Source organism: Natator depressus, chromosome 7 (assembly GCF_965152275.1).
Source record: "Natator depressus isolate rNatDep1 chromosome 7, rNatDep2.hap1, whole genome shotgun sequence".
In the NCBI taxonomy this organism is placed as follows: Eukaryota; Metazoa; Chordata; order Testudines; family Cheloniidae; genus Natator; species Natator depressus.
In genome coordinates, this window is record NC_134240.1 from 42,890,078 (window position 1) to 42,913,524 (window position 23,447).

The window sequence follows — 23,447 nt, forward strand, 5'->3', positions numbered from 1 at the left end:
CCTTTTGTTCCCATTTTTGATACCAGGGAGATCGTTTTATTTATTTATTTTTTTTAAATTTTTCCCCTTTTTCACAAGGAGAATCTTCCTTTGGTGATGAGCATGTTCATGGCTTGTTCAGGAGCCAGTCAGTGATACTCTGTGCATATTAGAGAGACAAGGTGGGAGAGGTAATATTTTTTTAATGGACCAACTTCTGTTGGTGAGAGACAAGCTTTTGAATTTACATGGAGCTCTTCTCCAGGTCCGTGCATGTGAGAGACATGTGCAAAGGCCCCTCAAATATCATGGAACCGTACTCCAGTCCCTACTGGGAAATCGGGACTTAATTTTGCTCACATGTTGGGCAATCCATGGTAGATTTTATTATTGACCCTTGCTAGTAGGCAGATGACTGACACTTAAGCATGTTAAGACTTCATTACATGTATTAAAGGGTTAATGTGTATAATGCTTTTTATGGCTCCTTCTGGAAACAGTGCCGTGCCATGGGGTAAGATGAGCACATCAGTTTTAGAGAGTGTCAGGTTTATTTTATGGAACTAGAAAAACTGGAATTCTCCCTCTTCAGCTTGTTTATGCAGTGATGACAAACTTGGTTGAACCAATCTTAATCCTAATTAGGAGAAAAGTCTATTTTCGTATTCCCTTCCAGACTTTTAATATTATCATTCCAAACACAACAGTACATGTTGCATAGGATTTGTGGTCAGAAAGACCCAGAGATCCAACAAGTCTCTCATCTGCCATTAGGTATTATTTCTGGTTCAGCAAATCCTCTCTACTGTATCTTTCACAGCTGAATGCAAACTTTTAAACTTCCTGTGTCTGTAGTGTACTTCGAAGGAATTATTCAATTCTAAACCATTAAAGATCAACTGAATTAAATAAAATGCATAGAGAGAATTGGAAGTGTATATTAGAATCAGAAATATAGAACATCAGTGCAAAGTTCCTACAAGTACTTTCCGAAGAACTCAAGCTAATGTTTTCTGTGCTTCTGCTGATTAAAACAGATTCTCCCTAAACTCCTGAAGTTCATCATAGATGTTTGGCTTGCCGTCTTGGTTTCTAACCTAGACCTGTAAGGTATTTGTTAAAATCACTGTGCACAAATTTAAACTCCTTTGAGTGACCCTGCTGTAAAGGAGGAGAAGAAATTCCCTCACAATCACTTCATAGCTACACTGGATCTCTTTTTAATTATCAGTTTTTAAACTACAGGTGCTTACAGTAAGGATAGCAAAATCACTTTCAAAACCTATTTGTATTCTTTCTTGAGCTGAATATTTGCAGTATCCTTTGACGAGCTATGAGACCATTAGTGTCTCATAAGGATTTACATGCCTTTTTAGTTCAGAGGTGTAATATTGAGCTCTGAACTTCCAACTGTTTTTTAAAGCCTGGAAGGGAGAAGCTTTAGAAGGGGACTTGACTGAAGTATATGAATTACATTATGGAGGGCATAGCAGAAAGTGATCAGTCCCTCCTCCTTGTTATACAACTCCCATAGTATGGGGAGATGAGTATTCAGTTACTCTGTGGAATGCACTGTAATGAGGTCATGGACTAAATATTGTAACTAGATTTTAAAAGGGGTTAGGTAATTCTATGTCCAAGCTAAAATATAAATAAACCACTTTGTGGTCTAATCTCATAGACTTTAACGTCAGGAGGGACCATCATGATCTCCTTGCCGTAAGGTTCAGGACGGAATTCTTCACATACCTCTTGACATTCTGTTGCTGCATACATGCATTGTACAGGGTTTTGGTTTTCCTCTGAAGTATCCGTTATTGACCTCTGCCAAAGGCAGGGCATTAGTCTTGATGGACCAATGGTCAGATTAAATAGACAGATTCAGTGTTCGTGTCATCTTAGTAGTGCCAAAGTGCTCTTGTACAATAAATATAATTAAATCTCTTCATACTGAAGGATGAAAAGTAATACAAGTTGTTACATCAGTTAATAAAGAAGGTTTTGTCTCTTGGATGAGATGTAAAAACAGGTCCTGACTACTTCTGGTCATTAACAATCACATGACACTTTTGCAAGAGCAAAGGTCTCCACATGAGTCTACTAAGCAAATTCCAAGCTATGTTTTATCAATTAAAATGTCACCTGTGTTTTGACACTCTTGTAATAGATATCGTCTAATACAGTGGATGAATCAATGGACTCTTCCATCTGGGATGAAATGGAACAGTATCTTAACTCTGTGCAGGTTGCCTGGATGCAACACTTTTTTGTGGTCTGGTTTGAGGAACTGGCGCATAGTTTCCCTCAGTAGTGGCTGGCCATGGAGGGGGAGGAGAAGGAGCTCTCATTGAGCTCTGTGGTAGTGCTTTTGTCACCATGGGGTTGGGGACACTAAACATCTGGAAAATGTTTCTGGAAATGCTCTATCTTTTGTGCCTGGTGAAAGATGCCTACTATGTCTAGAAGGTTTGATGACATACGTTTCTTAGTGAGTCAGCACTCACCCTCTTTCCTTCAGGGGTACAGGCCTTCCGTGATCTCTTCCTCATATCTGTATACTGTGTGTGTATATTTCCATGTTACTGTCTTTATATGCATTGACTTTGAGGCCATGGACATGCTGGAGTGTGCTGGGCCTATAGGTCTCTGTTTGCTAGGGAATTTGTTTACGGGTCAAACTTCCAGGCTCTGGGGTATACAATGAGTGGACAGACATCCTTAATAGCTAGATATATGAGAGATTCTTGAGCAGTTCCGAGCACTGCCCAAACTGTTTTTTCCGTCACCAGACGTCTTTAATTATGCTCACAGCCACTCTGGCACTAGACAAATGAAAAACTAAATTACTCATTCATCTGCAGCTCTCAGGAGAGATTTTGGGAATCTTTTCCAAATATTAGTACGTCAGAAAGAGATACAAAATAACCACCACTGCATCTGTGTTGTATTGAGGGAGAGAGCTCTACATGTATAAAGCTAGCAAATTGTATTAAACTAGAATTCGTGGTCCAAAAACTGCTGTTTGATGATACAATCTGTGGAGTAATATCTGCTCACAGTGGGGCCAGATTAGGCCCATAGTCATTTAATTTTTTTATTACTAATCTTATAACTTTTACAATAAACTCAGCCTTTGTATAATTAACGGGATTGAAATAACTGTGGGGAGCTGTGTGGAAACTGAAGATTAGAACAATACCAATAATAGCTATTTTTCAAAGATGCCTTTAACTGTTTCGTTTCTCTCCCTTTCCTATCGCATTGTGTGGCAGGAGTTTTCTGGCCATTGTTATCTTTGGGCACACATTGTTTAAATCATTTTGCTACTTGTTGATGAGTTAAATACCATCTGAAACCTCACCAGGAGAATAATTAAGCATAATACTTTGAAGTGTTGATGCCTTTGCATCCGAGAGTCTTGAAACACATAATAAACATTTAACACAGCCTCCTGGCAGTCTTGTGAGAGGGATGAGGGGGATTTACAGGGATACCTGTAGCCACTGTGGGAGTGGAACACAACCATTTCTCAGTGCACTGCAATGTTATACAGCAGTTCTGAACAGGAAGTGAAGAATTCTGTATTAGGTTGGCTAATTCCCCATATCTTGTAGAAAGTGCTGTGGTTATCGAATGACCACAGTGGTCAGGCAACCTGTTTGCTCCAAAGAACTGTTACATTATATAAGTACCTAATTTAAGGGCAGAGTGTCACCTGCTAAGTTGCTGACACATCCAGGAGTACATAGGCTTTCTTTGAAGTCTTGTCTGGAAACTCATGTGAGCCAGTCCTAATTGGCTGGTGGAGCTTGACTGGAACCCAGCACAAGTTGGTATGGCTACAAGCCACATGTTTCTCTTCTCTTCTTCCCACCCTGCGGGGGGGGGGGCCTCCCCTCACCTTAATTGGCGTGGGAAACCATTCTGAACTCTTTAACACCACGTTCACAGCTTTCTTGCAATTTCTAATACAACTTTTTTTTCCCCTTTTTGATCAGGGTCCTTCAATTAAACAATTCATGGACATCTTCTCCCTTCCTGAAATGACCCTGCTCTCCTCAGTCATTGACTATTTCATAAATCATGGCATTGAGTTTGACCAGGTTCATCTTTACAAGGACATATCTGTGAGTATAAGGAACATTTGAAATGCTGATGCAATAGTGTGTGTATATATATGGCACAGTTAATCTTATGTCTTTTTGTTGCTGCTTGTGAATTCTGTACTATCCAAACTCAAGCTTTTATTATTTCTAACATCTAGTTTTTTAATTGGCGAGCATTGGTGCACATACAGTGCTTTTAAAAAAAAACAACACAACATTTGAGCTCTTTGTATACTATTAGATCACTATATTATTATTATTATTTATTATTATTATTATTATTATTATTTTAACATTTATTTTGGTAGTGTTTAGAGGCCTGCTAGGTCAGGGCCCCAGAAATGACAGAAGAGTTGAATTATTTAATTCAGCTTGCTTCAGGAAGTCCCAGCTTTTATCTGTAGACCATTGTCTGATCCTCCCTTATTTAAAAGGGGCAATTTAATAAAATAAAATCGGCCCACTACCCCTGCAAAAAAAAAAAAAAAAAACAACCCCAAACCCTTAGCATTGATTTAATTATTATGATGTTGCCCACCAATATGGGCAGGATATCTCTTCACTCATGTGAGGGGATTATTGACTAGCTTAATGGCATGGTTGTATTCTGAATTTTCAGTTAATTTATAGGTAAAATTTGGGTGAGTCCCATGAGTCCTTTGACCTAGATAGAGCCCTAAAAGACTCCAGGTCTCCCCCTATGCAGGACATACAGTTTCTCCTCCATGGGCAGGGGCTCTCAATTCGTACTTGATTAAGTGGGGTCTTGTGAGGAGCAGCGTGCAAACTTTCACCTAAAGGTAAGGACTTCATCAACGTGCTTTTTGCCCTCCCTGGTAGGGAAAAAAGAATGTTCTAACCTTGTGTTAACTAACTCAAGGTAAAATCCTAGTGAAGACAAGGTAGTTCAAGGTAAATCTGATTTACCTCATCCTGCTAACGTGTGGAAACTCCAACTGGTTTGTCTTACTTAACTCATGTTCACTAAGATTTTTACCTTGTGTTAACTCATCATTTTCCTAGGGAAGATGCATCCTTTCAACCCATACTATTCCAAAGTGTAAGAACAACTGGACAAGGGCTAACTACTGATGTTCTATCTTACTCTGTGGCCTTAATATCCTACTGGGGTGCTTAGAGGACAGATGGGTTTATCCTGTCTTTATGAGGTTATGTGATGTTAAGAGCATGGATACTTTGAGTATCACTTTTTTTTATAATTAATTGCAAAATAGAAAAAGACCTGTGAGCTAAAAGATGTTGGTGTTTCAAAACACCAACTGACTTTTTACACTTCAGAAAATGGGAAGCTTTGTTCTAACTTTAACCTAACCTAGAGTTTTCTGTCAAACTGATGTTCAGATTTAAAATACAGGTATTTGTATGATCAAAACATGGAATCCTTTTTCTCTTTTTGCTGCTAAGCGTTGAAAAAAAATCTCTATACGGTTAGTACTAACTTAGTGTCTGGTTATTTTAAACATTCTAAAGGACAATTCATTAAGTAGATTAATCTGAAGATATGCTTTTCACCATTACAGTCTCTGAAATTTTCACCTTGTATAGTAGATGAAAGTATATAAAACAGCTGTTTAATTTTTAGCTTCTGGGAGCAGTCCTACCAATGTTGTAATATACAGAGCAGGGAAAAAGACTACAGAGACAAATGTACATGGCATATTTTATTTTAGTGGCTGGATATCAAGGTAGTAAAGGCCTTCCTGAATTGCATTACACTTATTTAGTCTGTTTTTGGAGTGAGTCCTGAGGAGTCATGTCAATGGTTTCTTCAAAGCCATTGGATGGATTTACAGCTTGGGACCAAATGATTGTACTATGGGTATAGACGAGCACATTTAAAACAATGCCATTTATTAACGGATGGCAACAATATTCACTACAGTGTGATCCAGAAGAATGAGTGCACTTTCAGATTCTTAAATTCTAATCCTGGCTGTTGCATTGGCTTGCTCTTTGGCCTCAAGTTACTTCACTTTATCTTCTGCAGTTTCTCATGTGTATAAAGTGGATGCTTACAGCATATACCTCACTGGGTGCATTGTGTGGGTTGATACCTGCACAGCACTCTGAACATGTAAAGCACAATAATTATTAATCAGCCTGCTGTGATGTGTTCTGATGGGTGTCCAGCGAGTGCAGAATTGGGGAAAGGGGGGAAATCTTGTCTGATTTGAGGACTAATGAGGGTAAATATACTTCTTTAAAACCTTACCTGTTTGTGTCACTACTCCCTGAGGCTAATTCTTGTGTTTTGGAAGGCAAAGAATCTGCCAGGCATGGTTCAGAATGTTATTCAGCAAAGTAGGACAGAAGTTCTTGTGAAGAAATAAATACAAAACTCCTCCCACTCTGTTGCCAACTCCTAGAACTGAGCATTCTCAGAATAACGATGCACATACTTTGGGAATAGCTTTGGAAACAAACTGGCAGCCCCTCCTCCACCCTTGTAGGAAATCTTTTTCAGTGAACTAAAAGGTATTTTTAGGATCAGGCTCATGTTGGCAACACTTATCCTAACTGGTGCTGTTAGTGGGCAAGAAACATTTATCATGGGCAATCTAAACATTCACAGTTATCTTGGGGCACTTCTCAAAGACCTGCTGTTGTCTTTAATATGAAGCTGGGCACTCTGTACTGGTCGAAAGGTCAAATATTAACTGGTTGCCCCAGGGATTAAAGCAAGTGAGCAGTTTGTTCACAGGCTCAGGTTGATCTGCAATCTTGGTACTGGGGGACGAAGGGCATAACTGTTTGACTGTGCCATCCTTCAGAGAGCTTTTCTAACATCACGTGGCATCTCCCACGTGGGTTTTCAAGGTTCCAGCTGCAACATAACTGTGGGCTCTCTTTTTTTTTGTGTGGGCTATGGAGTCTGTGACCAAGGAGCCTAGCAAACCTGCATTCTTTTCTCCACTATGAATGTAGATTTGGCACATAAGTACTTACTGTTGTCTGCTTGTGTCACCAATGGTAGCCATCAGAAGAGAGATTTTTTCTGCACAGGAGCTTGCACTTGTGGTGATAACTCCACCACAGTTTGGTACCTGTGCCTCTTAATCCAGTAGACCGATCTATTGGTGAATAACGTGGGGCATCGGTTTTTAGGGTTTAGCCAGATTTTTATCTCTGAACGCCAAATGTTGAAAGACTTGAGCGCAATTTATTAAACATGTCCCGATGTGCAGTTCAAATCTTCAATGCTGGTCCTCCGTCAGCAAGCAATTAAATGGCCTTCGAGCGGCTGCTGAACGTCAGCTCTGCCACCACCACAAAGGAACCTGGTAAGCAGCTACTGCTGCATATAAACGTTTAAAATTATTGTAGACCCTGATATAGGAATCTGCAGTGAAGGGGTACAACACGTGATATGATGGAAAGTGTATGATCTAAAAATGTCCAGTTTAAGCTCCCTAGGAAAAACTTTAACTTCTTCTATATAACTCCAAACCGTTACAAATGAAAAGTGTCTGTAACTCACTCACTCACTCTCCTTCTCCCCCCCCCCCGAATTTGGTGTTGGCTTTGAAAAACAGAAGTAAAACAAATTTAACAAACACAATCTGAAAATGAGATGATTTAAGGAGTGACACTCTTAGAACAAATGTGTGCAGCTTGCAAGCCTTGTTAGATGGGGGGATGTCGGGATTCTTGGTTGGACAGGTCCAAATAGTGCATGGGTATCTGTCTCTTTCCTATATGTATGAAAGAGACCAGCACCTGTGCACCATTTGGGCTTCCTCACCTTATTATATATAATGAAAGAGAGACACATAGGCAGATCAATATATTTTTTACATGATCCTTGTTTATATAGGGAGAATTTTTTTGGTAGATGGCTTGAAGAACACTATCATTCCAACACCCCCTAAATCTTGACACAGACACCTGCACAGAACAGGTTAAAATTGAAGTTCTGCATCAAACTAAATGTTCCCTTCAGGCCTTAAACTCTCTGGCTCTATTAAACTCTGTGGTTATGTCTTCATTTAAAATGCTACAGTGGTTCATCTGCAGCACTTCATTGTAGACATTATGTACACCTACTCCCATCAGCATAGGTAATGAATAGAGTAAGGGCTTGTCTACACTTGGTGAACATGCTATGTACCCTTGGCATAGGTACTTCACCTCCCTGAGAGGTGGCAGATATGTTGGGGAGAAGCCCTCCTGTTTATGTCAGGAGTTCAGCGGGTATAACCGTGCCCCTCTGGGTGTGGTTTTTCCACTCTCCTTAGTGACTTAGTTATACCAACATAAGTTTGTAGTGTCGACCAGGGCTCAGTCACAGAGGCTGAAAGGGGCTCTTGAGGGCCAACCAGGAAAGGTAATACAGTGAGACAGATAAGTTGGCCTCAAATCCACAGTTGCAGAGGAGTTGGCTGGTTCCATCCGTTCCATCCTGCTGAATTAGTCATGATTTGGTACCCAGGGGCTGTAACCTGGTCTGAGAATAGGTAAACTGCAGAATTCCACCCCAGGAGAGATGAGGCTTGAAGCCTGACATCTGGAAGGGTGTACTCCCAGAGACCCTGTGAAGGAACAGTGGTGTACCAAGCCTGATAACTTCTTTCCATAGGGTTTTTTGTGTTGCATTTACAGAGCACTCCCAGACCCTGCTTGGGACTCAAAGCCACGTGGTCATTATTTCAGGATCAATCGAGTTGCCCAAAGCATAATTTAATTTAGACTTTCATTGTTTATGTAAACATATTAATTGCAAAAACAACGAGGAGTCCTTGTGGCACCTTGAAGGCTAATAAATTTATTTGGGCATAAGCTTTTGTGGGCTATAACCCACTTCGTCAGATGCATCTGAAAACTTATGCTCAAATAAATTTTAGTCTCTAAGGTGCCACAAGGACTCCTCGTCTGTATCAACAAAAACAACTAACATGGGTACCCCTCTGAAACACATTATGGTAATTACAGTTCATGTCTTTATTTCCATTGGCTGGAATAAAACCAAGTTTTTTGTTCTCTCCCCACCATGTTCAAATTCATAAATGTAGTTGTTTATACTTATAATAGTGAATCCCCTTGCAGAATGTCCTTGGCTTATTGTCCTCTTAGCTTTTTGTCCTTGCAGCAAATGAAGCAGATGCGTTGTTGTTCTGTTGATCCATCTTGACAACAAGGTTCCATTTGAGGCAGTAGAAAATAGTCCCGTTAATGCCAGATTTAAAACTGAAAGCTGTTTTTCCCCTTTTTTAGGATGCCATTAAAGACGTGCACGTGAAAGGAATGATGTACAAATGGATTGAGAAGGACATGGGTCAGTTAAGTTTAAATCCATTGTTCTTAATTTTCAGTGCTAATGCATATTTTATTGAATGTTTACATGTGTAAATGGATTATTGGTTTTACAGTACATCACCAGACTAGAAATGATAGTGATAATAGCAAGATACAGTAAGGTCATGTTCATAGTTTATGCTTAAAGCTATCCAAGGAGTTGAAAGAGGTATTTTGGTACTGACCAAGGATGCTTTACAAAGAAAAGAACAGTCCTTTCATTCCTCCAGCATTATTTTCTTTGCCTATAAGTTGGGGATATTAGCAGTTAAGTGGAAAACGTGCCATATGGGAAGGCCATAGCTATTGTAGATGAGCTCTTTTTTTCCCCACAATATAGTCAGCCCTATGACACTGTAATTGTTCATCTTGTCTCTTCACATACAGGGAGCCTTCTCACATTTACCTGCCTCCCAAAAGCACGTTCGCTCAGTTGTGTATGGGGGTGGCAAACTCTTCTAGTTCGTAAAGCTAGCTTTTTATTTTGTTGTTGCTGTGATGCTCTATTCATCTTGCTTATTATTTCAATAATTATAATGCTGTGTACCCAAGAGTATGGGCCTCTGCATTCCAGGCGATGTCATAAGTAACCTTTTTAAAAACCCTCTGGCAAAATGTTTACCAATATGTGGGTGGAAAAAATTGATAGTAAAAGGTGATACGGACTTTTTTTTTTAAAAATAGAGAAATACATTCTTCATGGGGATGAAACTTATGCTGTCCTAAACAGACTGGTTAACCTCAACAAGAAACTCTTCCTTATTACAAACAGCCCCTTCAGCTTTGTGTGAGTATCATCTATTACAAAAATAATATGAATCAATGGTTATAGTTGCATGCATTAGACCATGGGGTTTGGGGCCTATTTTCCTCAATGAGGATTTGAAGACAGTAAACTGGCTGTTTTTAATGGGACGTTTCAGTGGAATGCTATTCAATGTGGGGGAAGAGAGCAGTGGCTTGTGGTAAAAGATTATTAAACACACATACCACACAAGAGTTCTTTTGTCTTTGAGGGAGGAGCTGTTCTGACTTTCTTTTTGGGCTGTGACTGGCCAGTATTATTTTGTCATCATTTTTACTACTGATACCAACAGAGCAATATCTCCTGAGCCAGCAGACTTGCTCTGCTTCCTGAAGGCACAGAATTGTGTGGACAGCTGCTGAGCTTTGAGGGTAGGGTAGAGGGAGAATTCCTTAGTCATGGTAGGAGTAAGTTAGTGATCAACAACTGGTGTGCAACTCCTATGTGCAGTCAAATGGAGTCAGAAGGTTTTTGAAGTCTCTGCGCTTCAAGGTTTATTACATTAAAAAAAGTTTTAAGCCCAATTGAAATAAGCTTTTATGGATTTTACTCTGGGTTGTGTATGCCAGAGAGGGGATTACTTGGAATATTAACCTTTCCATCTGTCTGCAGAGATAAAGGAATGAAACACATGGTTGGCAAGAACTGGCGGGACCTCTTTGACATGGTCATTGTGCAAGCTGATAAACCCACCTTTTTCACTGACAGACGCAAGTATGTTCCGTTGTAGTGTGTTGCACTGCTGCATGGTGGCTTGTAGAACTTTTCAGAAGCCAACATTTCTTTGTTTTCTCTCTCCACCCATCTCAAAAATGTTGTTATAAAAACCATCCATCCTCTTGTGTGACTGTGTGTGTGTATTAGATCATAAATTCTAAGCCTGGTGCAGAATTGGGTCCCCTGCTTCCCGATATTCATTAGCATCTATTAGGGCAAATATATTCCTCAGTTAATAAAAAATTTTATTGAAATCCTAAGCAGAATTTGTTCCTAAATTTGGGACATTAACAAAGTTAAATCAGAAGTTTTATGATACAGAAGAAGAAATGGAAAGGAACAGAGTAGCAGAATGCTTTGTATGAAAGCTGAATATGCCTGGACATTGTATAACTTGTGAATGTGCCAATTTTTTCCCCCCTACTGCACTTAACAAGCCTTCCAACAAATGGAAAAGTAATTTAAGTTGGGTGGTTACTTGGTACTTTCAATCTGTATGTGGCTCTCCCAATCGTCCATCCTGGTTTGGTTGCTGCGGTGACTTGGCCTTCTAGCTAAGTCATAAAAAAAAAAATCCAGCCCTTCTGGGGTCTTCAAGTCCAGAACAAAGTCTTCCACCCCAGTCTCAAGCTGAGCAGAGCCCTTCTTTTCTGAAGATCGGTCTTCTCTTTCAGACTTCAAAACAACCTTCAGCTTGCCCTGAGCTCAACTTGTAGCTCTTCCTAGGCTCTGCAGTCTCTTAGCAGCCCTTGAGCTCCCTTCCTGTGCTCCTTATGTGTCTGTACTGAATGCTGATTCTCCCTGGGTTTCCTACTTGGAGTCTCCCCTCTAGCTCTCCACAGGCATCTGTCTTGTCTCCTTGCTGTCTCCTTCCTCCAGCCCACTCAAGGCCTGCCTGTCATGTACTTTGCTCATTTTCTCCACCTGGGGAAGTGCACGAAGTATGTCTGGTGGGGGAGGACCTATGTTCCCTGAGAGCCATTCATCCTGTGACATGGCCATACAATGCTGCTTACTGACCCACCAAAGACCACTTATGCTACAGATCTGCAGAAACAGTAGCACATTGGAGAGAGTTAACTTCTACCTTCTAACATTCCTGTAACTTTAAGTGAATGCTTTCAACTTAGATTTTTTTATTATTATTTTTAATATGAGACCTCTACATACAAACACTGAGTTTGTCACAACCAGTTCATTTGTTCCAGGGCAGCTCTAGGGGGCACCACTATAATTTACATAAAATACTGCACAATTCACAGTTGTGTTGAACCAACTGGTTAGCAGACAATGCTATGTATAAATAACGCTATTGTTTGAATAATTATCAAAAGATCTAAATAACCGTATCTTGGTGTTAGGCACACTTGTTCTCTCAGAGAACTCTTAAATTTACTACTGTTTTTAATAATGTTTCTCCATCTCTAATCATCCTTGGTTTGGAAACTCTTAGGTATGGGGACACGGTCCCAGGCCCATCTCCAGTACCTAGTATTTGATTCTGTGCAAATAGTGAATAATAGTCCTGTTCTTACTACGCTGCTCCTTATTATGTAGCGCTAAACCTTTATATCTTATTTCATATTCTGGTTTCTGTACATCATTATAAACCATGTTAAATAATGAATGCTGTTTGAATTGCTTTCAAAGCTTTACTGTGTGTGGGAGAGGGGAGTTTGTTCTGTGGATGGTATAATTTTGTGTCTGTAATTTGACCGCTCTGGTTAGATGCCCCCTTTTGTTTTTTTGTATAAATCCTAATAATAAGTAACATACCAAAACAGGATCAGAAAGTGAGAGTACTCTGAAAGGCTGAGGGTTACAAGCATTCTTGGTACAGTATCTTGGAATATGCATACTAGATAAAACTAGTTTTCCTTATTTCCCCCTCTCACATCCATATGCTCCTAATAGCATAGGAAAGTGGCATCAGAATGTTTATTTTTTCATTTATTTAATCTCAAGTCAGCCTTCCTCATTATTAGGAACCTAACATCCACTCAGAGGTGGGCACCTCCCTTCGTTTCAGGCAGGAGGAGGTGACTAATCTACATTATCATGAGAGAGATTTACAGCTTGTCTTGGTATCTACGTACAACATGTAAACCTTGGGGTTTTTGAATACCAATGCCTTAGTGCTATAAATTGTAAGATGAAGTGTAAATGGAGCCAGATATGCATGATTTATGAGAGAATGAATTAATCTTAAGTAGAATTTGGCTAAATGACTAAGTGAGGTTGTGGGAGACATAATCCTACAAATATTTGAAGGGCACATACCCCAAAATGAGATGGACTGTTAGCAGACCAGCAAGTCATATAATAAGGGTTAATAGGGTGAAAGAAAACAAAGGCTGCATATCAGGAAGAGCTTGCTGGTCATGAGCTGTATTACACTGTGGAACAATCTCCCAAGGAAATGGCTAGCATCCCTGTTGCTTTTTAGTCACAACACTAGGACAGAAACTATAAAACAGAGACCACTCCTACATTGATGGGATACCAGCAAGATGGCACACAGAGGAGTCTCTTGGCCAAGATACTGTTAGGAGAGGAGACTACATCCCCGTTCCATCAGCCCCCAGTTTCTGCTGCTACAAGAGCTGCTTTTCCGTCTTCTGAGATTCCCTAGTAGTGTAGTATGTAATGGGGTGTGTTTTGCCTCAAAAACGAGACAGCAGCCAGGGTAGGAACATGTTTGGGCAAAAGACTGCCTGACTGTAGTATTTGTTTTCCTGGTCCCTCAAAAGCAATACAGACCTTTCAGGTGTTTATGGTAGTGTAGGGAGGGTTAATACAAAAACTTTAATAGGCTAGAACTAGATTTTATTCTCATGAGAAGAGGAAGCTAAAGGTCACTTTTTTGCTTAAAATTCACTTTGTACAAGTTACATAACATTAATTTAGGAGCTTCATGATGTGATTTACAGCTGTGTATGGCCATTGGAAAAATGTGAGTTACTTAACTCTCTTGCTCCCCCGTTTCCTTTTTAGACCTTTTAGAAAATTGGATGACAAAGGCTCACTCCAATGGGACAAAATAAACAAACTAGAAAAGGGAAAGATCTACAAACAGGTAAATAAAAATATAAAGCCTTGTATTTCCTTTGCTCATTACCTCTAAAATCATGGGGACTAATATAATTCCTATGTTCTTCGAAGTTCCTGGCAAAGCCTGGTGAAAGTTTTTTTCCCTTCTTTTAAGTAGAAAAGCTGTACAGTCTTGGTGATATGAAAAATAGCTCATCTGCATATTTGGGGTGACTGGTGTAATAGGGGTGTGAAACACAGGAGTGCTGGTAAGGGAGTCTTGGTCTCAGTTACGTGACAAGGGCAAGAGGGCACGTGGCATGGGTCAGAATCCACACACACCGGTTGCTAATGTTACAGATAGCATCTTCCATTCCTTCTTTTTTCTCTCTCTCTTCCTGAAGATTCCCATGGTGTTGAAGACTCATCCTATCCCCTTCCCTCACCTCCACTCTCAGACACTTTCAGAACCTCCAGTACATCTGTCAGATCTCTGCTATTATGCTTCAGATCTTTAAAACTGGGATTCTTCTGTTCTAGGGATAATAGGTCTGATTAAGACCCTTGCAACTGTAAGGCCTAGTCTAAACACAGTTGTACTTATTAAAAAGTCACATCTTTCGTTATATAACTATTTAGTTAAACCAATGTAACTTTATATGGAGACTTTCTTAAATCAGTTTAAATTTGGTTTATATCAGTTTAGCTTGTGCTTGTGCACTTAACAGATGCAAACTGAACTGATATAACTAGTTGTACAAGAGAGTCCACATACAGAAGGTACACCGATTTAATTAAACCAGTGCACTTTCTGTGTGTAGACTTGCCCCAAGAACATCAGAAATTCTTTCATCTTTCCCTATTTCTCATGTATTAGTTTCTCCTTGAAAAGCAATAAGTGAAACAAATATCTAAGATAGCAAATAAATAAAAAGCAGTCTTTGTTCTGTTTCATGAATGTACCAAAGTTGGATGTTGCTCTGTTCTTCAATAGACGGTGTACTTCATGCATTCTTCAGAAAGAAATTCTTCTCTTGGTTATACTGACACAAACTCATTTCAGTCAATGCAGTTGTGTTAATGTAACAGGAGAATGTGGCCATTTGTGTATTTGAGTGACTGTTGCGTTTCATTTGTCTTCCAGTTTTTAAATATTGCAGACTTATGTCCCATGTTCTGTAGTACAGGATGGGAGTGATGGCAAAAAAGCCCCTTTAATGGCATGGCTCCCTGTTGATTTGACAAGATTTTTAATCTTCGGTGTTGGACCTCAGTGACAAGTTCTACTTGTATATGTCTCAGTTCTGATACTCTTATTGCACAGGCCAAAAGCTTTCCATCACTGCTGTATCTTAACACTTACCCTCCCTAGTAGTCAATATGGAGGAATTTGGGCAAAGATCAGTAACAGCTATGTCTACTTGCTTTAGCAGCAGGCTTGTGAATTAGATTCTGCTATTATTTCCAAGGTAACTGCAAGCAGATTTTGACTTCATTTACTTTCCTTGCACAGGAAGAAAAGAGAACTGGAAAATATTTGCTTTTGATTCCAATAATTAATTTCAATAGAGCATTTAATAGTTTATAATGGGTTAAAGTGATTCTGGTAATAAGCAGTTTATATGAATAGTCAATAGTGTTCTCTGCTTAATCTTGTAACCTTCTTTGTAACACTTTAAAATAAAGATTTGCCTTTTTGTAGCTGGAATTTTCGAGACAACTTAGTGGGAGTGTCTGATAGTCTCCATTATTATTCCCTTAGCTTTCTTAGGCAGCAAAATTGATTCATAACTTTACCAATTACTGAATTCTCCCAGATGTCCCGATGGTGCTTACAAGGGTGATTGGGAGCTTGTGCAGACCTGCTTTGGGGGAGCAAGATTCAAACCCTTCATTCCAGAGACCTTGTACCCAAAGCCATTACCCTCGTCTGAGGTCAAAGGACAGCTTCTCTTTAAGGCTCCTGTCGATGACTGACATAGCTCTGAGACTCTGATCAAAGTATGTTAAATACAAGTATTTTGTTAGCTGTCTTGCAGAAACAGTATCATAAAATGGCTTAAAAATATCTAGCCCTGTATTAGAGAGATTATTGTTAGCCTGGTCCAGAACTTAAGTTACACAAAAATACTACCTGGCAGAAAAGTCTCTTGTCCACATCTCTGATCCAGTTTGTTATCCAGGTTACGTGTCCAGAAAAGTATACAACTGAGCATGCTTTCCCTATGGACTTCTTGTGTAGCTCAGGGGCTGAGACACCGGACCCAATTATCAAACTCTGTAATTACCTAGAAGCAGACCCTGCTCAGCTACTTTGGATGAAAAAGGCTTGTTTCAGTTTGAGAAGGGGAGCATTTATCCTCCTGCAGAATGGATTATATTTTACACATTGCATCTTTTGCTTCTCAAGGAGAAGGTAATTGCCTCTGAGGTAGGTATTAACTCAATCTTACATGTGGTTACAAATATAAAGATTCCTGACTTTCCTAAGATCTCACACAGTCCCATAGGAGAGCCAGAAATTGAGTTCCTACCTCATAGGCATGTTGTGAGAATGACTTGTGAATCACTTTGAGATCTTTTAATCCAAGTAGTATTCGTAAATCCTACGTTTACAAGAATCTTCCAAGTTGGGGGTTCTCATGCTCTGGTCCATGGACTATTATCGATAGCGTACTGAGGTGCTTACTCTCATTATTTCATGCATAGTAGTCTGTCAAAAATTAATTTAAAGTATTTTCCTATTTTCTGGTAAGTTGTTTACACTAGCTGTGGTGTTGTCTGTTTGCAAGTAGTAAAAGATGGCCTTTGCATGAATAAGAAGGGATGTGGTCTACAAGACCACCTTCCTACGAAAAGGGTGTCCACCTTATAAAAACCCTGTCTCAAATAGAACAAAGCATGTCATCTTGCATCCTGATGATGCTGTATAGCTTTTGCAAAGCTCTAGTGTTGATACCTAACAGCATGATTAAAACAGTTCGCCTTGTTATCCCTGTCTGTACGTGACTCATGCAATGCGATTGCAGATTTCTTCTTTACCTAGCTGAAAATCAGATGCCTGTGCTGACCAAGTACTTGGCACCCTAAATACTGTTGTTGTCTTCCAAAATGCTCTCCCTCTAGATAACGAGAGAGTTCCCTTCCTAATGAGGATATTGTGAGGACTGATTGGTTACTCTCTGCAAAGCATTGCACATGTGTATGAACACTTAAAGAAAAGTAGGTGGGCAGGGAAAACTGGCATCCCTTTCTTTATTCAGAACCAGACTGACATAATGGTCAAGTGCGGCAAGATTTGAGGTTTGCATGATTGTCTGTAATCCATTTCCCAGGCAATGCTATATACCCCTCCTGTGTAAATAGGAACACTCAGCCCTTCCTATGCCTTGATCCTGAGGACTGCTGCTGCTCATGTCTTGTCTTTTAGGATTAATTCTAAAGAGAGCAAACCCCTCAATTTTTCTCTACTCAGCAGATTAGGAAATTCACAGAAAGGGCTGAAAAGCACCTGACTGTGTCTAATCTGTCACTTACTTTTGAAACCAAACTTCAATTAGAATTGGCCTTTCTTTGCTTTCTCTGGAGGCCATGTTAGTGAGCGAGAAGTGACACTGGCAATGTGAGAGCCCAGTGCGGGAATTGTAAACTAATTTCTAGCCTTCATTAATACAAGTTGGAAAGCCAAAATAAGAGCTTTAACAATAAACAGTATAAATGATCAGCCTCAGAAAATGAGCTATGGAGAAAACTGTTGGCTGATCAGTCCACTCCCAGGGGTAACTGCAGAATGGCTACTGATTTCTTCTGGTTAGTAGCATGGCAATTTAAATACAATTTACACTTAAAATACAGCTTCCTGCAAGTTCCCAGAGTAAGCACTATTTCCTGCCTTCTGTGAACTGGTGGTTACAGGCTAACCACAGAAATAGCAGACTCCTAGCAACATACTCTAGATCATGGGCTGCCTGAAGAAATGTACAAACTCCATGGAAAAGTACAAATGTCACTCTTGCCGTGAATTGTAGCTCTGAGAAAATAAACTGAAATGTTGATTGCAAATTGCTGTACAGTTCTAAATTTTGAGTAATTGGCCATTTCCTGTGACTGGACAAATGGCCAGGGATTTAGTGGAGTTGTCAGTGTAGCTATATGCACATGCAATGGCTAACTGGCAGTGGTAGTGAGGAGACTAGTCAGTGCAATTTTCTTGCTCTTGGAAGCTAGTCCAGTGGTAGTTTGCTTACCAAGATCCTTGCAGACAGGTGGCATGACAGTTGACTCAGGTCATGGAATTGCTGCCCCCTTCATCTTCCAGTGCCATAACAGAGGATCTTTCTACCCCACTGCCTCCCGTTTTCTCATTTCTGCAAATCAAACCTTCCTCACTACCCTTCCCTTACTAGGTAGTTGCCACAGGTATTTCGCAGCCTAAGTCTGCTTGCTTGCTTTTTACTAACCCATGTCTTCAGTTATCAATCTTTGAGTTTTATACTGCCACCCATCACTATAATATCTGAGTACCTTTCACATAATGTAGATTGGCAATAGCTTAGTCCCTGGCAGGATTCATGCAGTGTTTGTCATCGTCTTTTCTAGGTTATAGAAAACTTTGCTCAGGGAAAGGTGTGGGGGTGTTTTGGTGGAGGGAGGATGGTTGATACTGTGAGTGTCCTTCTGATTATGGCAGAAAATCTTTTTCAAAGAGGAAGCTTTTGCAGCATTTCCTAAAGATGAGTATAGATTAATCGAATCTCTTATCTGAGAGTTTCTTTCTACAGCCAGATCCCCCTCAACTGTCCCCAGTGCTCTCACATCTTGTCCTTGGCTTCATGATCTGTAGTGTCCCAGAGGAGTAGAGCTGTCTGGGTAATTCATAGATAGCAATATGGTCTCTAGTGTAGCTGGGACCCTTACTCCTGGGGGAATTCTGCACCATTGCGCAATGCAGAATTTTGCAGAAATTAACATCGTGCGGGTGGAATTTCTTCCCTCACAGAAATGGGCTGCAGTGCTGCTGGCTCCCACTAGGGTCTTGCTGGACCTGGCACAACTCGGCTTGCACATAGAAGACACTGCCAAGGGGGCTGGGGAAGGAGATAGAGGGGTCCCAGCAGCTGCAGTTCCCCACACATCCAGGGGGAAGGAGACTGTGGTGCACAGGAAACTCCACATAAGCATGGGGCCCAGCATCACGCTATTTCTCCCTCTGGGTCCCTGGGCTCTGAGGGGAAGGGGGGGGTGTCTGGGCTGGGGGGGGGGGGCACGGTTGGGCTTGGGGGGTGGGCGAGAGAAAGGGGTGTGGGTATTTGGGTGGCCCGTGACTGGGCTCTCGGAGGGATGGTTATCTGGGCTTTTGGGGCCTCGTGGCTGGGCTCTGGGGATTAGCGGGTTCAGGTGTATTGGCTGTGGGAGGGGAAGGATTGTGGGTGTCTGGCCCCCCAGCTGGGCTCTAGGGGGAAGAAGGGGTAGAGAGAAAAAGGAACTGAGTTGTCATATGGGTTTCTTTAACTCCTGGGGGAATTTTTGTGTGTTTTGTGTTAGACATACTTGCTGACAGGTATTTAAATAAATTACCAAAGTAATTGAAACTGGGATGATTATGTAGTGTTATTTTTGACAAAATTTGCAGAGTTTTAAAATATTATACACAGAATATTTAATATTTTGGTGCAGAATTTCCCAAGAAGTGGGTGACCTTAGGTCTAGGGCTTTAAAGTAGCATTGTCAGCCAGCTAGGAGCCACTGGTTGAGGATGCAGTAGGTCGCAAAGCTGCCAAAAGCAAGGTGTTCCAAGGGCGCTCCCAAGCACAGCATGAGCAGGATTTAGGGTTAGAAATGTACTATACCAAGTTGCATGTCTAAATTCTTGACCGGCTTTAATATGCCTGAAGCACTGTTTTGCGGTTACAATAGCAAACTGAAAGTCTGGACAACTGGGCTGCCTTGCTAGTGCTGGAAATGACTTTGGGCAAGTCATTCAACTTCTGTTCTCCTTCTAGGAGATAGGTGTAACTCCCTCATGGGGCTGCTGTGAGCTTTTAATAGTCTGCAAAGCATTTTGAGACTCTTGGAGCAGTATACAACAGGATTATTACTCAAGGCCTCCAGTATTGCTAATGCTGTGGCATGGGGCTGGGTCAGATTTTTGTAATAATGATGATTATGGGACAGGAGGGCAGTCCGGTATATGTGCAATATGCACACAGGATGCCCAAATGGCTGATTAGTTTGGCAGTAGCTCCCTGTGTTTTTGTTACTGCAAAAGATTGTGTTGCTGGAAGAATCTAATATTGGGTCAAGGAGTAGCTCATTCCAGCTTTCAGTTTAAACGGGCATGAGAGTCAGCATTGCTGCAAAGGGGTGTATTTGGCTACTTTTTTTCTAAAAAGCCCAGTTTGATTTGTGACTTTCAAAGGAAACTGGAATCATACCTCCTTGTACTCCTCCTGAGTATAGATGGACATTAGGAAAGGTTCAGACACTGGGGATTTTTTTTTTCTCTTGAGTTGCAAAAGTGTTTTGGTTTGCGGACTTTCTGCCCACGAATATGGGTGTTCTTTGGGTTGGTTTTGGATTTAAATCAGTTGTATCAGAACATGCTTAGATGGTTTTGAATTTACAAGGGATTGAAATGCTTACCTGAACCTTGCTGTTAATGCAGCCAATTCTGGATTAAACAATATTGTCTGGCACAGCAATTGGGGGAGAGGAGGAGAGATTCTTTTCAATAGATCCTTGATAAACAAGTCAAATAAGCCTTTTATAACATGGGATTTGAAGCAACGTCTTGGGTTTCCCCAATATCATTCTCTGTTCTGAGTTCATTTTATATTAATGTTTTGATCTCTTCCTCCCTCCTACTGTGTCTTGGACTACTAATTCTGTTTCCCCCTCCCCCTCCTCCTTCTCTAGCCCACCCCCCTTGTGATTTCACTCTTTGGTGTTCTCAGAAATCATGCTCTTTAGTGCTGTTGTAGGGTCTGATTTCCTGCTTCCAGGGGACTGGTGCCTATGTTTACCCTTCCCTCCCCAGGGGCAAGTGCACCCAAAGCCTTGAGTATCTCCTGACTCTTCCCTCCCCACAAGCATGAGGAAAGGTTGCTCCCCAATCCCATGGAAACCAGGGAAAGGGGTGGGTGAAGAACTACTTCACCTACATGGAAAGAGAGCAGGTTTTCTTGATAGCTTTTCCCCTGAGCATCCAGGGGAAGGAGTTGCAGAGGTCTGTGTGTTCTCTCCTCCCACACCCAACCAGTGACTTTGCTCAGGATTGTTGTCTCTTCTGACTGCTAGGTCAGTCTTCTGCAGCTACTCACAGGTCATTACCTGAACCAGCAGGAAACAGCACACAGATCACTGTTTCTACAGTATTGATGCTTCTCCCTTTCCCATCCCACTTCCCCACACCAGACTGTGCTTAGAGCATTGCAGGGCAGGGTCTGAATGGTGCTGTAGAAAACCGTAAAATCCTTGAGACAATATCCAGAGGCAACTGTTAAGTTCAAAGGCAAAACTGACATTCTAACCAGCCATTGTAGTGGTTTGGTAACGCCTCTTCACTATGGCACCACCTTGCACTTCCAAACCATTTTGTAAGGTCTCTAACTTTTCTACATTGCAGCCACCAGTTCCTCGAATACTGTTCAGGGTTGAGGGCAGGGGGAGAGGGAGGAGGGGAAGGAGTCAAAAATGATCTGGATGCTGCTGGTTAGTTCTGAAACCTTTTGCAGCTGTGTTTTAAAGTCTCTTATTTCAGCTGTTGGGCTAGACATCCAATCAGCTTCCTCTCTGGCACGTTGGAGACTGTCTTGTTGGGCATCAGCAGCCATGAATGAAAAGCCATGAATTTGTAGTCAGTCAAATACAGGACTGGTTGTAAGCAATCTCTGCATAAGAACAACGCTTAAAGCTAGGTTTTTTTTCCACTTGGAGTAGTGATGAGAAAATGGGCTTTCAGTACATGTCCTGGCAATTGATCTTTACCTGCTTGTTAAAGACGTTATTTTTGCTACACGCATAATTGAGTAGTAATGATAAAGGCTCAAGGCATTTCCTGAGGAGAGCCTATTTCTGTACCATAGGCATTCAATACCAAGTGAGCATTAAGCCACGCAACCCCTGCGCCCGGTTTGCTGGGGCTACTGCAGGGCAAGAAGGGGTGGAGAATGGGGAAGAATCTATAGGCTTCTTTGCAGGCATTGTCATCGCTAGTTAGGTAAAAGTTAATGGGGTTTATGGATGATAGATTTGTAGAATAAATAGTACAGTAACAGATGGATTGACTTGAAAAGTCCGCTCCAGTTGGTTAATATAAATCTTTTCTTTGTTTTTTAAATAGTCTTGGAACCAAGTTATCTCCATATGTAACAATATGATTTTAACACCATGGTGTTCTCACCCTCCATCCTCTTTATATTTGTTGCACTCGCTTGTTGCCTTTTGTCTGACATTCAGAATGTAAGCTCCCTGGGGTGGGGGGGATTGCATTTTACCATGTGACTGTCAGAGATGGATTTCCAGTTAGGCACAGGCACGTACCTAGGAGTGCCTAAAAGTTAAAAGTGGGTTAAAAGTTTCATTTTTTTTTTATGGCAAAAACACGAAGGTCAGCTGTAGCCAGGGGAGGCGCAGCGCTGAAGATGCTGTGCCTAGGAGAGCATAAGGTGTAAATCCAGCCCTGCTGACTGTACAGTGCTTATGACATTGGAGCCCTGACTGAGACCGCTGGATATATATTTTTTAAATTTAGGCCCAGATCCTCAAAGGTGTTCTAGGCTCCTAAAATCATTGATTTCAATCGAGTTAGGAGCCTAAATACCTTTGAAGATCGGAGTCTTAAAACCTAAAGAGAGAGGATTCTAACAATTATCCTGACTGTCTAACATACCAGATTATTAAGGATGTTAAATATACCACCTTTCTGACCTATTCAATCTGGTAGCTCTAGTTTTCCTCATGTCTGCAGCTGCTGCCCATGTTTTCCTAATAACAAAGTAGGGAGGTTATATGTGACAATCGGCAACAATTGCGAGAAACGTGTAATTGTACACATGCTAGATGTCAGATGGGGTTTGTCTAAGCTGATGTGAAGCCTGAAGGACTTTGCTTTTCCTTCTGATGCTTTTCTGACCTTTTTGTAAAGTAAATGAGCTTATCCAGGGCACATGACTAGAAAAGCTTTCCAAAGCAACTCGTATTCTAGTTTGAGACATTCTTGACTGTAGACAAAAATGCGTGTAGTGGGAAGCCAGACAATCTGATTAGAACAAGGGCAAATTACATAAAAGGGACAGGTTTCAGAGTGGCAGCTCTGCTCGTCTGTATCCGCAAAAACGAGGAGTCCTTGTGGCACCTTAGAGACTAACACATTTATTTGGGCATAAGCTTTCGTGGGCTAAAACCCACTTCATCAGATGCATGGAGTGAAAAATACAGTAAGCAGTGTGTATATACAGCACAGCCCATGAAAAGTGGCTAGTCAGTGCATGAGAACC

At 41.0% G+C, this 23,447-nt stretch overlaps 1 protein-coding gene across 2 annotated transcripts in view; it reads left to right on the plus strand.

Moving 5' to 3' along the window:
• Positions 1-23,447, plus strand: part of NT5DC2 (5'-nucleotidase domain containing 2) — a 61,165-nt gene that overhangs the window by 26,779 nt on the left and 10,939 nt on the right. For both annotated transcript variants that reach the window (XM_074958264.1, XM_074958265.1), the window contains exons 6-10: positions 3,978-4,106; positions 9,318-9,378; positions 10,083-10,185; positions 10,816-10,917; positions 13,915-13,996. In XM_074958264.1, coding sequence (XP_074814365.1) covers positions 3,978-4,106; positions 9,318-9,378; positions 10,083-10,185; positions 10,816-10,917; positions 13,915-13,996 — 477 coding nt within the window. The remainder of the gene's footprint in view (positions 1-3,977; positions 4,107-9,317; positions 9,379-10,082; positions 10,186-10,815; positions 10,918-13,914; positions 13,997-23,447) is intronic.